This window comes from Apteryx mantelli, chromosome 4 (assembly GCF_036417845.1).
Source record: "Apteryx mantelli isolate bAptMan1 chromosome 4, bAptMan1.hap1, whole genome shotgun sequence".
Taxonomy (NCBI): Eukaryota; Metazoa; Chordata; class Aves; order Apterygiformes; family Apterygidae; genus Apteryx; species Apteryx mantelli.
The window spans coordinates 77,840,529-77,856,427 of record NC_089981.1 but is presented as its reverse complement, the minus strand read 5'-3'; the positions used below and the strand labels follow the sequence as shown (position 1 = coordinate 77,856,427).

Sequence of the window (15,899 nt, the reverse complement as noted above, 5' to 3'; positions counted from 1 at the left end):
ACACTTGCGTACTTGAAAAGTATTTTGCAAGAAAAGAAGGTTGGTTCACTTATAGAATTCTTCTTTTAAGATGAGAGTAGGTATATTGTATTTCCCAGCATGTGCAAATCAATAGGAGAGGCAGAATTGAAGCACATTTTCATTTTCTACGGAGGTGGAAATTGTGGATCATTTTTATTTCTTAGAGGAAATAAGCTCTTCAGGAAGGAGTCTTCATATTTGCAAACCTCCTTGCTCATTGACAGCAACAGGACAGAGAAAGATTACTGCAAAGTCATAATTGCAGAGAAGAGGATGTTTTGTCATACAATAGTTCTAGGAAATTCATCTTTATATTTGGAGCCCTCAGATCTAGAGAGCCAGTACAAAAAGTATAATAGGAAACAATTGTTCACTGTAATCAAAGACCAGCAGATCTTTGTACGGTACCTTCATGTGTAAGGTATGCCCCTGTCCTCTGGCCACTACCACCTCCTCAAAACCCCCCCCCCCAACCCCAAAAAACAACAAGATGACAGCAACTCACTAAAATATGACAGTATTTTTCAGATCCATGCAAAAAAATGCAATGTCCTGGCTAATCATAAGTTAATCTATTTAGGCAACCAGAAAAAAAAAAAAGATTATGTTAAAGGGATGTCAGAGATTATTTCATCTCTAAGCCGTCCCCTCTCTCCCTTGTTCAGATTCAGTTTTAGAATCAATTTTTCCACAGTAACAAGGCCCTGAAAAATCAATGTTCATACTTGATATAAGAAGTCCTCCTGCATATTAAAGGAACTTTTAGCTGATTTGTCTAACTCTCTCAATAGCCTCATACATATTTAGCAATGAGACAACACACAGTTGTGTTACCAGTTTTCAGTAATGTCTACAAGAGCTCAAGAGAAAAATAAGGCTAGTAGTCATTTAATGCTGCTCTTTAGCACCCACTAAGCTTCCTGGGAAAACAAACAAAAAAACCCCAAACAAACAAAAAAAAGCCATCCTTGAACGAGAAGAGTATCAGCTGTGAGGAAGTGTCCACAAAAATACTGTCATCCAAGCAACAAAAGCTATTTCACTACCCCATTGAAAGGATGAGAGAAAAAATACAGGATAGTAGTAGATAATGTGGTAACTTTGCTGACTGCTTAGAGAAATAGTTTTCATAACCAATAATAAAATTTTAAATATGATTAAATAGTACAGGGCAGTATGGAGTTACTAGGAAGAGCAAAACATAGATGTAATAAAAGATGCATCACCTGAAAGAAATATATATATGTATAAATATAATACGAGTCTAATAGAAATGAAAAAAACCCACCAGGGATTAAAGATGAAGTTATGAGAAAAGAATTTGCTATGATATTAAGGCAATTCAGATCACTACTTACACATCTGCATACTGCTGTCAGTTTGTAACAGCAAGTTTTGAAGTGGTTTGTGACTGACTCACCACAAGGCAAGCACGCTTGAATGTATTTCCAGCAGTTCAGTAGGAATTATAGGCCTCCACAGAACAGCTATTTTTGTCTTTAACTCAGTGGGTGCTTAGCCTATTGTTATCTGAGCAAAGACTAGAGAGGTTAGTTAGGCTGTCACATTATTCCTAGAATACACAAGTGTGGATTGCATTTTGAAATTACACATTTTTCCAGGCAGATTTAGGTGCATCAAGTCTAGATGCTAATGAATATTCAAGCTAGCTTGAACAAAGTGTAATAAAGCCAAAGAGTTTTAGAATCTCAGTGGAACAGAAAATGTATATTTTTAATATAGCTTTTATTTTACCCATACACAGCTTGCCAGTACACGGCACATCACTGCCAAAAAGCAGTACAGTTTACTGCATTTTGGATGGCTAAAGAGAAAAGGGACTATGTAACGAAAGGGAATAGTGCAACAGTTTTAAGGTTGACAGATTTCCATTTTCCCCTACCCCCCAACACATAGAAGAGCAAATAGAATCTTGTTATTTCTAGAATTTTTGGTTGCAATGCTGCTAAATTTATATAAACATAAGTTATAAAAAAGTACAGGGCATAGAAAGAGTTTACAAATAAGTTAAATCTCAATTATTTCAGTATTCACATTAGAAAAATATACATTTTATATAGTCAGTCTTTTCCAGAAGAAAGCATATACGGTTTTCTAATTTATGGCTCCAATTCACTTTGTGAGAGCAGAACATCTTCACTTTGGCCATCTGCTTCCATTGCCAGTAGTGCTTCCACAGTTTCCAAAGGTATCCCATCAGGTGTGCGAATATGCATTGTAGTACCGTCAGAATCAGTTACAATAACAATGCCTTCTGCCTGAGACAAAACAGCAGCATCTGGATGAGATAAAATAAGCCCATCTGTAGTCTGAATAAAAATCTGTTCATGTCCCTGAGACAAAAAATCATGGCTCTCATCAGTAATCTCAAACGCTACAGTTTCGTCTACAGTAACTGTATTCTCCAGCTCATGTGGTTCCCCTGTCCCACAAGAAAATTCATGCACATTTTTAAAAGGGCTTTCATGGCTCATGTGAGCAGACAAGGAGGCTTCCTGGACAGGATTTGGGTGCAACTCAGTCTGAGCACTGTGTGGATGGTTTATTGGCACAACATTTGTTGAAAAAACTTTTTCAAGTTGCTGCATCTCATCAGCGATACCAGCATCATGAAGCTGTTCAGAATGTTCTTTAATTGCAAAGTTCTGGTTTTCTTCTTGCAGTTTCTGATATTTTCCACTGTGATCATTTTCTTCACTCATTGGTAGGTTAGTGCTCTGACTGCCCATTGCATTCTCTGATACAGAGCTGCAGAGCTTGGGAGCCGACAGTCCACCTGCTGGATTCCCTCTCACAAAGTGTGCTTGAACTAATTCTGGTGAGTCATCGGCTTCAACAGGCAATACAGCTTCACTGTTCAGCAGAGGTGTGTCACCTGCAATATCTGGTCCCTGTATGTTTACAGGCTGGGAAAACTCCATGCTTATTTTCATAGTCTGAGAGAAAATACCTGAATGTTCAGCACTGATTCTAACTTCTGAATCAACAAGTGAGTTATGTTCCTCTGCTATAGGTAACATGCTTCCAGTTGAGCAGCACGTGATATCTCTATCTTCTGAAAGTAAGATTTCCCCATTTAATGGATTAAAACCTGAAAAGGTGAAAGAAATATCATTTTGTTGGGCGATCTAATACTGCAAGTCCAAAAAAGTAATTTTTCTACAATAATCTTGGAGGAAAAACTAGACTGCTTCCCTCTTTTCCTCCCCCAAATTAGTAAACTTGAAGTGTCTTAAGAGTTTCACAGCAGTTTCCATAAGAAGGACAGTATAAAAATACTTAAGGTATTTTTAGATAGTGAAATACGATTGAATATTTCCATACCAAAGGACTTTACATTAGAAGCAGCATTTTTCTGGTAATTCTGAAGAAAATCTGGGCTGAAACTGAACTATTTCCATCTGGCATATAGCCAATAAAAGACAAAGACTACACCACAGACAAAGTTGCCAGCTGCTCATCCACATTACCATGAGTAAACTGACAGACACATTCAAACTTGGTCAAATTTCTGTTGATATCCAAGCTCATCCAGGATTCAAATGTTATCGAGTAACTACCTGTCTAATGAGCTGTGCTAACAGCCCCAGGAACACTTTTCATTCAGCCTGTGACAGAAGAGGTAAAACACTAGAAGTTTAAATTACTGTGCTTTACCAATCATTTGACATGGACTAAGAGCCCTCACAAACCCAGCAGGTAGTTAAACAATAACTTAAGCTGCAGTAGCACGAGTTGTCAGTTTTAGTTCTTGAAGATTAAGAGGAACAAGTACTTTTTGTTATGAAAGATACCACTGCGCAACAAAGGAGGCATAACAACTCGGAAGGGCCATTTAAACTTTGTACTGCAGACTAGCAAAAGGCCTACTAGCAGGTGCAAATGAAATAAATATTAAAAAAAAAAAAATCACAGCCCAGACAAAAATCGTAGTATAACAAGAAATAAGCATGGTCAAGCAGGGAGTCTTTCAGAGAAAGAAAAAATAAACTAAGGGGGGGGGGGGACTTGAAAGACACACAAAGGGCAAAAGCAAAGCAGCTTATAGCAACACCAAAAAAAGATTTTACAAAGCAAGAGGATGGCAGTGGTATGCATCTCAATAGAGCAGGGTGACAGCTGGAATCTTTCACAACCCTGACTGTAATGCCTCTGAATACTGCAACGCTTTCAAATACGAGACCAGCGGAGTTTGGGGAGATTACAGTCGGGGACGCATCTTTTTTTGCTCACTAATCCACTGTTACCCTGCCAGTCTGAGGTAGCAGGGGGAAATAAAGAGAAAGAAGGGAGAGGGAAGAGAAGAGAAGAACATGCACCCAGAAAAGACTGTCATGCAAAATGGTGTCTCAAATCCCTTCTTCAACTTCTGCATCTCCTGTGGGATATGGTATTGCCTCCACCAGCTCTTGCCCTCCCCCAGGATCTGTAAAGCCCTGATGATTCTGCTCATGCAGTCTGCTGGGGCAAAGAGGAAGGACATATAGCTTGCTTCCTCTTCCTTCGCTCTCCCACTGCTGACACGAAGCTCATGCACTGCCTCCATTATAAGGGATAGTGTGGACAGGAAGCATTCAGGCAGCACACAGTGGAGGACAGGACTGTTATCCCAATACTCCAGTAGTATCAGTAACTGGAGCATCATGCATTTAGAACTGTGCTACTGCTGTGGTGTTAGTGCATCATCACTTTCCCCCCCCTCCCCCCATGAAGCTTTTTTCAGTTAAACAGGACCTTTAGGAAGGACCTGGGAAGCAAGTTGAGAAATTAAACCTTAAGACAAAAACCACAGTAGCTTGAAGAACACAGGAATTTGTTCAGCTTCTCCATGAACAGAAGAGAATCGGTAAATCTGAAGAGGTTACCATCTTTTTCAAACAGTGTACACAAATTCCCACTCTTTTCTTTCACTTCATCTTGACTGGCATAAGCATTATTCACATTCTCCATTATGTCTTCTAACTTGGTCCTTTTGGCTGATGGCAACAGTTCCTCCCCTGAGCTCTGTCAATACAAGAGATAATTAACTGGCTGCCACCAATAGCAGCTGACAATACTGGAAAAGATCACAGGCTAACTGGGGAATTTTATGGCAGTGAATTGATACCCACCCTGAAAATAGGATTTTGCACTGAAGGTCTTCCTAAAAGGTTAGGGTTTAACACAGCCCTCACACTTTCCCAATACCACTGATTACTTATGATATCTCGTTGAAACAACCCACCCTTGCTTCAAGATCAAAATGCCTCAGTGAGCCACTGTAATTAGCTGTAGGACATGATACCTGCTATAAGCTATCTCTCCAGGTTCAATAAAGGGCTATGAACAGCTCATCCAGCATCTCTTGGTTAACAAGTGAAAACTGATTGGCTCACAAATTTAAACATGGGCAGAAAAGGGAAAATTGCTAGTTTTATTTCTTCTCCACCAGGGTCAACTCTGGGCTAAAGAAAAATAGAACAGTTGAAGGGAAGGACCAAAGAGATGCAACTTTCAAGAAAAAGAAACAGACTGCTCCTTACTACAGCTGCAGACAGACCAAATCTGGTAAACTAGCTTGTTAGAAAGAAAGGAGCTGTTTTCATGCACCTCTGACAACGACCGAATTAGCAGAGCAGCCACTTCAGCACCTGAGCCTACTGCAGGTTAGCCCATTTACTCCAACACAATTTATTAGAATCTAAAGATTTTTTTTTTTTTTGGGGGGGGGGGGGGGGCAGCAGCATTTACTAGTGCTAACACAAACTTTCCTCTCTATATCACAACATCACCTGTGAACCCCTGAGATCTTATCCTGAATGCCACCAAGTGTCTTCCCAAAGAACATCTTTAGCCTGCTAATTCAGATGCTCTGCTATGGTACCACAGTGGCAAGTACTACTTTAAGTATTTACAAACTCTGAACACCATGAAAGCCTTACTTTAATACAAGTCATAATACTAGTATGGCTTTGTAGGAATTATTAATTTAACAAACTTTAATTTGTCTTGGTTTCATTTTTAAATTTTCACAAATGTATTCCATACCTCAGCTAACCGTTTTTGTCCCAGTATCTCCACAGGCACTTGCTCACTAACCATTTTAATCATATGTTGTGAACAAGAGTCTACACCTTGCATCTTTTGTTCTCCAGTGAGTACTTCTGTAAGTCCTAGCGATTCAGCAACCTTTAAAAAGTTACAGGAAAAAAAAAAGTTAGCCTCTCCAATCTGAACACATAAATACTGAAATACTGGTTCATTTTCTTAAAATTTAACTAGAAGAGTAATTACACAGGGGTCCAGTCTGACAACCAATCATTACAGCTCAATGAAGTATTTAGACTCCCATGTTTTCTACTAACTTTCATATTAATAGAACACGGCCTTCATTTGAAGGTGAAAATTAAAAGGCAAATTTGAAAGAATTAGGAGTACCATGATTATATATAGAATCCAGAGTCAGTTACTAAGAGCAGAGTTTAATAAAGAACACCGTCAAGGCTTTCCATTATTTAAAAACATTTAAGTCTTGCTGTTTAAAAGTATCTCTTAGGAGCTAAAGGTTATATTCTTTTCCAAATTCGATTCCTCTGTTTCATCCTTATGTAGATATGCTACTATATGGCTTCTGAAGGCTGTTATTTTTTAAAGAACATAATTCTATATAAAGAAGGCACATTAACACTGGAGAGAAGAAAAAAGGTAGGTTCCATTTGAGGTCTACCAATATTGCCAGCATCCCATTAGTTGATGCAACTTCCATTCTCCAGAGGGAAGAATCAGTGTTGGCCAATTACAGACTAGTCCGATGAGCATGCGGTAATCCTAGCAAGTTTTTTAGTACATCAGTGAATGTCATGATTTATTCTGAAAAATAAATACTAACTACTGCTAACAGTCCATACAGCACTTGATTTTTAATTCGATTGTTATCAGAACCAGAATCTTATCTCTGCCTTCACTACCCTGAGTTCTCCAGTACGTTCCCCTTTCATAGCAGTTGCAGATATGTATGTATGCTAGTTCATAGCAGTATGCAGATGTTGCAAGTTCAGTGCAGATGTGCCTTAATGAGCATGCCATTTAGAAATTTTGTTGGAGGGAATATGCAAAAGAGTGTTATTCACTACTAGAAACGGAGAAGGGAAAATGAAGAAGAGGTTATTTAAAAAGATTTTATTCCAAGCAAGAGGAACAAAGACCAAATAAAGGATAAACAAATTATACAAAACCAGAACAAAACAAAAAACAACCCACAGTGTCTTTCTAGCCACAACTACATAAACAGTAAATCCGGAAAGGGTTACTGAAATAATAGTTTGCTTTTTTTTTTTTATTTTATTAATGCATTCACTACATTTCATATTTGTTAGTATGACTATGAACTGCACAGAAGCATTCCATTTGTCCTCATTTTGCAGTAATAGTACTTACTCCCTTTAAATCAAGGCCACTTGTTTTAAATATAGACACTTTCTTCCTAATCAAATATTAAGGTGTACTTCTATTAAGAGTTAATGCTAAGCACACCATGCAGTAAAGTGCAGCTTCATACTACTCTAGATATGCAGACAGATACCAGAAATCAGCACTGCTGGAACTGATTTTATACATATATATTTTTTTAGATGTGTGTTCTGCCATAAACTAGAACTGTAGTTTTATTACAGATTTCTTTTTCACGCTTTGTTTTTCTGTTGTACTGTTTACAGTTATCTCCATCTTTTGTTTATCAAGAAAGATGTTTTGTTCAAATAAGCTTTGTCATGCAGGTAAAGTTATCAGAGAAAACTAAAAACGTACAAGATTTAAAACAGACAAAACCCCCCAAATCACAGTTCCAAGTAGAATACTTTATTACCTTCAGATCTTTTATTTCAACAGGCTCCTGGCAACTCAACAAATCAGAATTACTAAGGTAATCATAAGCCATTTTCTTTACCATATTATGCAACTCTTCAAATTCCCTATACACGTCCGGGAAGTAAGCTCTGGTTGGATACCCTTTTTCAACCTAGAAATAAGCAAAATAAATAAATAAATAAAATAAAATAAAATCTTTTTTTCTCTCCTATTTTAAGTAAGATTAAATTTAAATCTGTCAGTTTGTTTTGCTCAAAAATTTAAAATACTAACAGTCAAGTCAAAAGACTATGGAATCTTCAAAAATGCCACTGAATGAGGCAGGAAAAAGCCTTTCAATCAACAGATCTATCAGCCTTTTGCCTATACAGAACAGAAATGATGTCAAACACCTTCATTCTGCACACATCTAACTTAGGAAATAGATTCCTTTAGAGAAGTATCTCAATGTATATTAATAGCAGTCTCCCTAAAATAATTTAACATTTTTACATTAAAAAAAAAATCTCACCTTCATCAACAGAAATTCATATACTGTTACAAGCTTTGTAAGACGTGGGAGAGCCAGCTCCATTAAGTCTTCATTATCACATTGTTGTATTAGCTGTCAAAAGCCATAACGAGTTTATTAGAGCAAAGTAGCCTACAAAGGTTATGCATCCCACATTCATAACATAAAATGTCACTACTTTTCAATAAGATGCAAACATATCTTATAGAAACATCAGATACATGGTTTCCATCAGGGTGATTTCTTTTTATATTTTAAAAAGACAACACATAGCAGGCTACCAGTTCCATAAAGCAGTTGCTGCTAAAAATTCAAGCTAGGAACAAATTTGTCTTTTTTTTTTTTTTTGATATGCATACTATATGTTTAAGCAGCTTTGAGAATCAAGGCAAATGTAACATCAAAAGAGGAGGTAAATTAAAAAAAAAAAGCTTCAACAACAGCTTATAACCCACATTTACAGACAACATTCAGTGCCACAAATTCTTGCATACTCATATAGAAAGAAGAGCAATAATATTAAATTTAGTAGATGTAAAAGATCTTCTACAACACGTAGGAAACAAATGGGAGGAAAAAAAAAAGTTAGCTTTTGGGTTTTTAATCCCCACTCAATCCTCCCCCCAGAGCTTCATTGCTTTTTTTCTTTTTTCTTTTTTAAAGTAAAAAAACATTGCACAACTGCAGTTGGGTTTATTTCTACTGTGTTGGAACAGATACATAATAACACCTAGTAATTATTCTTCTCCAGAAAAACAATAGCCAAGCATACATCTAACTGTCAAAAGACCCTTTCTAGACCAAGATTACATTTTGCTTTTGTCCTGTGTTCTGGCAGAAGTATTTCTCCTTAAAACCTAGCTTAACACTTTCTTAGAAAATATCTGAGGCTATCATTTTGTCAGCAAACAAGAATGTCAAAAGCAATCTTTCTGAAAATACATCCTTGAAAATAAATTGTCAAAAAAAAAAAAAAAAAAAGGATATATACTTAGGAAGTAATTGCAGAAAAGAGCCATACCTCTTTTAATCTAGCTTTTCTTCTGAATACATTGTGCTCTGCTGACACACTACTAAGTGACTTTGAAGGGGACTGAGCAGGTCTGCTAAGCTTTCCAGAACACCTGGATCTTCCACCCATCCTTGGTCGACCTCGTCTCTTAGGTCGTCTGGGCCTTCCAGGTCCTTTTGGTGTTACAGGTGCCCGGTGTCCTGAACTGGTTTCATTTTGCTGTTCTGCCAACAAGTGTCTGCTTTCTGCAGACTTACCAGTCTTTAATTAAAGGAAAAAGAAAAAACAGTTTTAAACACTGTTTTGAGGAAGGCAAAATTTTATAATGAAGGTCTTCATTTGGATAGTTGGATACATGCATAACTAAAGATTGTTGTGGAATAAAGCCACAACACAGCTACTTCTGCAAGATATGCGCGCCGTTATTTGTAAAGTTAGCCTTTTTGATCCACAAAGAGTCATATGAAATACAGAGATTAAGGGAATAAGATTAAAGTCTTACTTATGTGCGTTAAATGTTTAATATTTTTGAAGTAAAATATGTCCTCTCTGAACAAAGAGGTTACAGAAATGAGCCTTAGCAGTAAATCACACTCATCAAAGACAAGTTGGGGTTTCATAGTAACCACATCAAAGCATGAAGATTTTATATGAACTAAGAAAACTATAAGTCATGAACAGTGACAAGCTCAGTAACTAAAATCCAAATGTTTTTCCCCAGTTTCCACCTGTTTCAAAATCCTCAGTCTTCCCCAAGAGCACAGCTAAGTAGCTTCTGTAATAAGACCACAAGGCAAACTCAAAGTATATTTTCTAATTTTTAAATTGTTATTATGACCTCAGTGCAAACAATCAAGCTATATAATAAAAATCAAACTTTTATTGATCAAAGCAGTGATTTTTTTTTTTTTACTGAATGCCTCTTTTCCTCCCTACCAAGCTAGAATTTCTAAGCATGACCCAGTATTTTTTTTAAGGGGTGACAGATTACATAGTACTCAAGTAGTTCAAGCTTCTTTTCATAATCAGTGTATCTTCATCCTAATGCTCACTAGCTCCCTACTATTCTAGTAAGTAGGAACACAGAGATTAAATGACTAAATTAGTTTTAATTATGATATAAACCCATGCTGAGCATGGGGGTCTTGGCTGCCTTCCCGTCTATATCAATCTACCAGTTTTAATAAGCCTGTTATTCTTTCTAGAAAATATTTACTTAGCCAAAAACTGTAACTAAATCAATGAGTTAACAAAGTACAAATTTGTAAAATCCATATTTGCTGGTTAGAGATAACAGGTAAAATAGAAAACTAGCAATCTATAGCAGTCAGTAATAGTGCTGCATTTTCCTTCAGGAGTAGTACAAGAGATTCTCTGAATTTTTTTCTAAATCCCCATAACCCCACCAGAATAAGTGGTGCAAAGGCAAGTTACAGCTATATAATAATAAAACAGAGACTAGATTTTGAGTATTCTGCACTTCTCTCTCTCCAAGGATGATAAGGAGCATAGAGGTTGGGGGCGGGTAGGAGGAGTTGTTTGCTGTGTTCATGTCTTGAGCTGCAAGTTTTCCTGTTTCTGAGAATAACCTCCTATTTACAAATAAAAATGTAACAAATACTATGTTACTACATCTTAAAAAGTATCTTTCTCTAGAAGAGAACTGTATCAGGTCTTTTTTTGTTCCAAGCTGTTAAAGTCATTTTAATATTAAAAGAGATACTTTATTTTGAAGTGACCAGCTTCAAAGATCACAGAAGAAGAATTGTAGCTGAAGTAGCTTCTGACGCAGAAAATCACGTTTTACCAAACAGTTTGGTTCACATAGGTAAGTTAAGCCTCATTTTCAAAACTTTACTGTGGGAAAAACTGCTGTCCGCTGTTGGATTCCAGATAAGTTTCAACACAGAAGAATCCCTATTTCAGCCACAGAAACTACAGGTAATGTCTTAGTGTCTGTCATGCTAAAGGCTATAACTGAAAAATGCAATATTCTTCAAAATGCAAAGGCGGCGACTATTTATGCAGACCAGTTTATTTCAATGTGACAGCTGTATGTCACAAAACCAGTAATGAATGAACACTGAACTAACATTTTATGTGCCTGTGCAACAATACTATTCTTGCTATGTTGCATGAGACAGCATTTTGATCTTTAAAACAGTATCTTGATCTTTAAAGTGGGAAATGTGTTCGATTTTGGTATGGTGGTGGATATTATTGAGCAGTGCAAGACTTCAAAATTTTAATACAGACATATACCACTGAAGGGACTTGCATTTAGTTCCCTACCTTCAGTCTTTTCAAAAATACTTATATTACTGTCAGCAGGAATTCAGATGAACGAGTACAGTATGCAGCTATAAAGCTGCCATTCTAATTTCTATAAAGCAGTTTTTCCAAGTAACATACTTTACCTGTTCTCCAGCCTGTGAAGCAACAGTTTCTTCCAAATTGGTAGCTAGTGCATTTTCATTATTTAAAATGACAGCAACGGAATCTGACTGCATTGGGCTTGTAGTTTCCTCTGCTATTCCACAAGCATTGTCCACAAATATACTTCCATTAGGCTTATTTAAAGGTATTTCTTGAGGCAAAGACTCCAGCTGTCCATGACCTGGATTAAGTTTATAATGTCTTGCTAATCCTCCTTTTCCTATATAGGACTTTTCACAAGTCTGACATTTAAACATTTTGGGTTTCAGATTATAATTTGAAGAACTGAATAATGCATCCTTTCCCTTCACCTTTCCTTCTTCATCATCTTCTATACTCAGTTCAGAGTAGTCATCAGAGTCAGACTGATGACCATCAGCCAAATCCTCCATTTTAATGAATTTATAATCTTTAGCTTTATATTTTGGAGGTCGTGAAATCCGTCCAGAACGAGTTTTCACTTTCAATGATTTTTTTAACTTGTCGTCTTTTTGTTTTTTTTCAAGGCATGATATCAGAGTATTTGTTGAATTGGCTGCAACCATGGTAATATTTGGAGACCTTGCAGCTGATACTGTGGCACATGTAGTTCTCTGTCCATTTAGCATCTTACACGTGGGGATCTTGTTCACAGACACTGATCCATGAGGCGGTAAAGGTCTCTGCATAAGCAACTGAATTGGAGGCTCAGAGGAACTATGTAGGAATAGCTGCTGCTGCTCAGTTCCTGTTACTGGCTGTATCCTAATTATTTGGGGATTAATAATGCCAAGTCCAGATATACTAGAATTTCTACCAACCGACTGACTCAGCGTTATAGTTTTGGACTGGACTGATGCCAGTGATGGCATCGGCCTTTCAGTTTCCTTCATCTGTCCTGGCTGAACTTGGACACAAATGGCTTCCAGCTGCTTTTGTGGAAAAAAACAAGAGAAGAGTTGAGGTTACAAAAACACACTATTTATTATATAAATAGAATATTTATTAAGACCATACATACATGCCCTTAAAGCATGATAAACCAACACACATCATTAGTTTTCCATTTTATTAACATCAAAGCACAAATTCCCTTCCTTTAAGCTATGGAGTTTCCTGAATATTTACAGATGTGACTGCTGTTCAACTAAAGCATTTAAAGTTTGGTCTTAGGTCACCTTACAGCTTTGTTCCCTGCAAACAGGCCTGTTCTGGAACAGCAGAGTGAATGGGATTACCTAGGCATATCCATAACCTTCAACAAGCTAAATACAAGAGAATTGCAGCCAGTTAAATGATGCAGGCCAAATCCAGATCAAGGACATCTCATAAAAAGTGCGTGGTTCAAGAAAACTTTGAGATGAACAGTAACAGACGCCTCCTCATTATCGTCTCCTTTATATTCTTTCATATATCCTCATGCAAACCGCCGCCTCAGCTCAAAGTGATCACTTAACAAAAAACTTCGACTCAAAGCCCAAAGCGCTTTTATAAGAGGGGCACACATTATCTCCCCGGGCACCGTCACTAAATCACTACAGAACAGCTCTTCTAAGCTCTCTTACGCAATTAGCCGCTTGTTTAGCCCAGCTGAAATACTGGTCACCGCAGCCAGTATCTATATTAAGATGTGCCTGTTTCAACTCATGTTGGGAGTTCCGTCTTCCAACGGCAAGACGGGAGTCTACACCTAAAGGCAGGCTGGAATAGAGATTAAACACCTCGAGACCTGCGCCCGGCAGCGGGTTTCACGCCCCAGCAAAGCGCGCCGGTGCTACGGGCCCACCCGCCGCCCGCCCGAGCCGCGGCCGGCGCCGCCCCCCCGCCCCCCCGCCCGCCGCAGCCGCGCCGCGGTTACCTTCTGCGGAAGCAGCCGGGCGGCCGCCACGGCCTTGCCCTGCTGCAGGGCGACCTGCTGGGCGACGCTCTGCAGCTGCTGCGCCGCGTTGTGCATGATGCTGGCCAGCGGCGGCGCCGAGCCGCAGGCGTCCGGGGGCAGCGGGTGCCCGGCGGCCCGGGGCGGCGGCGGCCCCGGGAAGGGCTCCAGGAGGGCGGCGGGCGGCGGCTTCTGCTGCTCCTGGGCCTTGCTCACCTGCTCGATGACCCTCCGCAGCTCCTCGGGGGCCAGCGGCGTGGCGGAGCGCCGAGGCGGCTGGAGCGGCGGCTCGGCCGGCCCCGGCGCCGCGGCGGCCGCCAGGTGCTGCAGCAGCCGCCGCTGCTCCTCGGCGCTCAGCCCCGCGCCCTCCACCAGGCTCCCGTCCGGCCGCAGGTAGAGCACGGCGCCCGCCGCCGCCGCCGGGCCGCCCTCCAGGGCGGCCAAGCTCTGCGCCAGCTCCTCCGCCACCGCCAGCAGCCCGGGCCCCGGCCCCGCCGCCGCCGCGCCGAGCAGAGCCCCGCAGGCGGCGGCCGCCGCTCCGGGGGGCTCGTCCTCAGCGGGAGGAGGAGGAGGGGGCGGCGGCGGCGCCTCGGCGCCCCCCTCCTCGGGAGCCGCCATCTTGGCAGGCGTCAGCGGGCGGGAGCCGCATTCGCCCCCCCGGGCAGGTCTCCGAGGCGCGCGGCGAGGCGGCGGCACCGGCGGCGCGCGAGCCAATGGGGCCCCGCCCCCGACCGCGCCGCGCCGCGCGTCACGGGGCGGGGCCGCCCGGCGGCGACGGGGGCCTCGCAGGGGCAAAAGGCCTCGGACGTGTGTCAGAGCGGGCGGCTCGCTCGTGGCACGTCGCCGTGCTGTGAAGTGCTTCGCTTGCCGTGTTTGCTTCCAGCCGTGTCTGGGGCTTCAGACGCCACGGGTCTGCCGAGCGGTATGAACTAGCTCAAGGGAATTAATATATGCCTGGTTTTCTACTTTTAAGGACTATATTCTCATTAGTTAGAGCAAAAATCCACTGTTTCAAACTTGGGAAGCGAGTATTTTACACTTACAAATAGCTTCTCAGCTTGATCCCAGTTCTGCTATGTTAAAAGCGAAGTATACAGCCTGCTGTTTGTCACTTTCCCTCCTATTCTTTGTCAATGGGGTTTTATATGGCCCCAGGGAATAAGACCGACAAGCATGTATCACGCGAGAGTGTTTCATACATGAACTGGAATCTATACAGAAGAAAATGTGGCTGAGCATGCGACCCGAGCATTTTTCACATACGCCGGCAGAGTAGTCCCATTCACAGAAATATTAGTATATATTTGCCTGAGTTCAGCCAACGTCCATAAGCCTTAGGGAGTGTCCGCTGTCATCAGCTCATCCTCAGTACCGCACTTGCTGAGGATGAGTTCTCTTGATGAGTGTCACGTCATCGTGTCGCCGCATCATTATACAATGATTTTATATATATATAAAATATATATATATTTTAAGTAGAAATGCACAATTAATTTAAGAGGGTTGTTGTAATGAAATACAGAAGGAAAAAAGCCGCTTGGCCCGTACGGGGATCGAACCCGCGACCTTGGCGTTATTAGCACCACGCTCTAACCAACTGAGCTAACCGGCCAACTGATACTCTTTCTTTTTTCCTTTCGGCACATATAACGACAAACAAGATTCTACTAGTCCATCAAGTCAAGCCAGTGACAGAGACCAAGAGAAAGAGCGTGAGAGGAGGTTTCTTCTCCACCTGAAAGTACAGGACAAAGACACGGAGAAGTCGAAATGCGCATTTAACTGCTCTAACTAGACTAGATGAGAAAGTACTCAGCCTGCAGCGCCATACCTATTGAAATGCAGCATAAGCGAGGTAGCGATAACCATAGGACACATTCACTTCACCTCTATGTCACTAAGTTAATTATCCCAGAAGGTTTCTAGGATGTGATTCCAATTTCATTTAACTAAATAAAATATTTATTCTCGGCACTTATTAAACACATTTAATCCTCAAGCTCTTCAATGCACTGTTAAGATCTTGGCATTGAGAAATGATTCACCATTTTCACAGTATTTTGGGTATTGTATATGCATTTTAAAGTAAACTTTTTTCCTCACCTTTAAAGCTTACTTTAAATATATATATATAGTGCACATGTATTAAAATGCTTGAGGACCAAATGTTTTTAAAAAATTGCCATCACATGAGATTA

General features: G+C 40.3%; 1 protein-coding gene and 1 non-coding gene across 6 annotated transcripts; both read right to left on the bottom strand.

Annotated features, from left to right (window-relative positions):
• Window positions 1-1,736: 1,736 nt before the first annotated feature.
• ZNF839 (zinc finger protein 839) lies at window positions 1,737-14,380 on the bottom strand. 5 transcript variants are annotated; one of them, XM_067294987.1, is made up of 8 exons: window positions 13,684-14,380; window positions 11,828-12,757; window positions 9,420-9,671; window positions 8,399-8,491; window positions 7,886-8,038; window positions 6,070-6,210; window positions 4,908-5,046; window positions 1,737-3,133 (listed from the first exon to the last, which is right to left on the bottom strand). In XM_067294987.1, exons 1-8 carry the CDS (start codon window positions 14,317-14,319, stop codon window positions 2,142-2,144), a joined length of 3,336 nt encoding a protein of 1,111 aa, XP_067151088.1. In that variant the 5' UTR covers window positions 14,320-14,380; the 3' UTR covers window positions 1,737-2,141. The 5 variants fall into 5 exon arrangements, with proteins under 5 accessions (XP_067151088.1, XP_067151090.1, XP_067151091.1 ...); XM_067294989.1 differs by having other exon boundaries at window positions 6,121-6,210; XM_067294990.1 differs by having other exon boundaries at window positions 7,967-8,038.
• An 859-nt stretch (window positions 14,381-15,239) lies between these two features.
• On the bottom strand, window positions 15,240-15,313 carry TRNAI-AAU (transfer RNA isoleucine (anticodon AAU)). The gene has a single exon. It is a non-coding gene; the product is annotated as a tRNA-Ile (tRNA).
• Window positions 15,314-15,899: the final 586 nt, after the last annotated feature.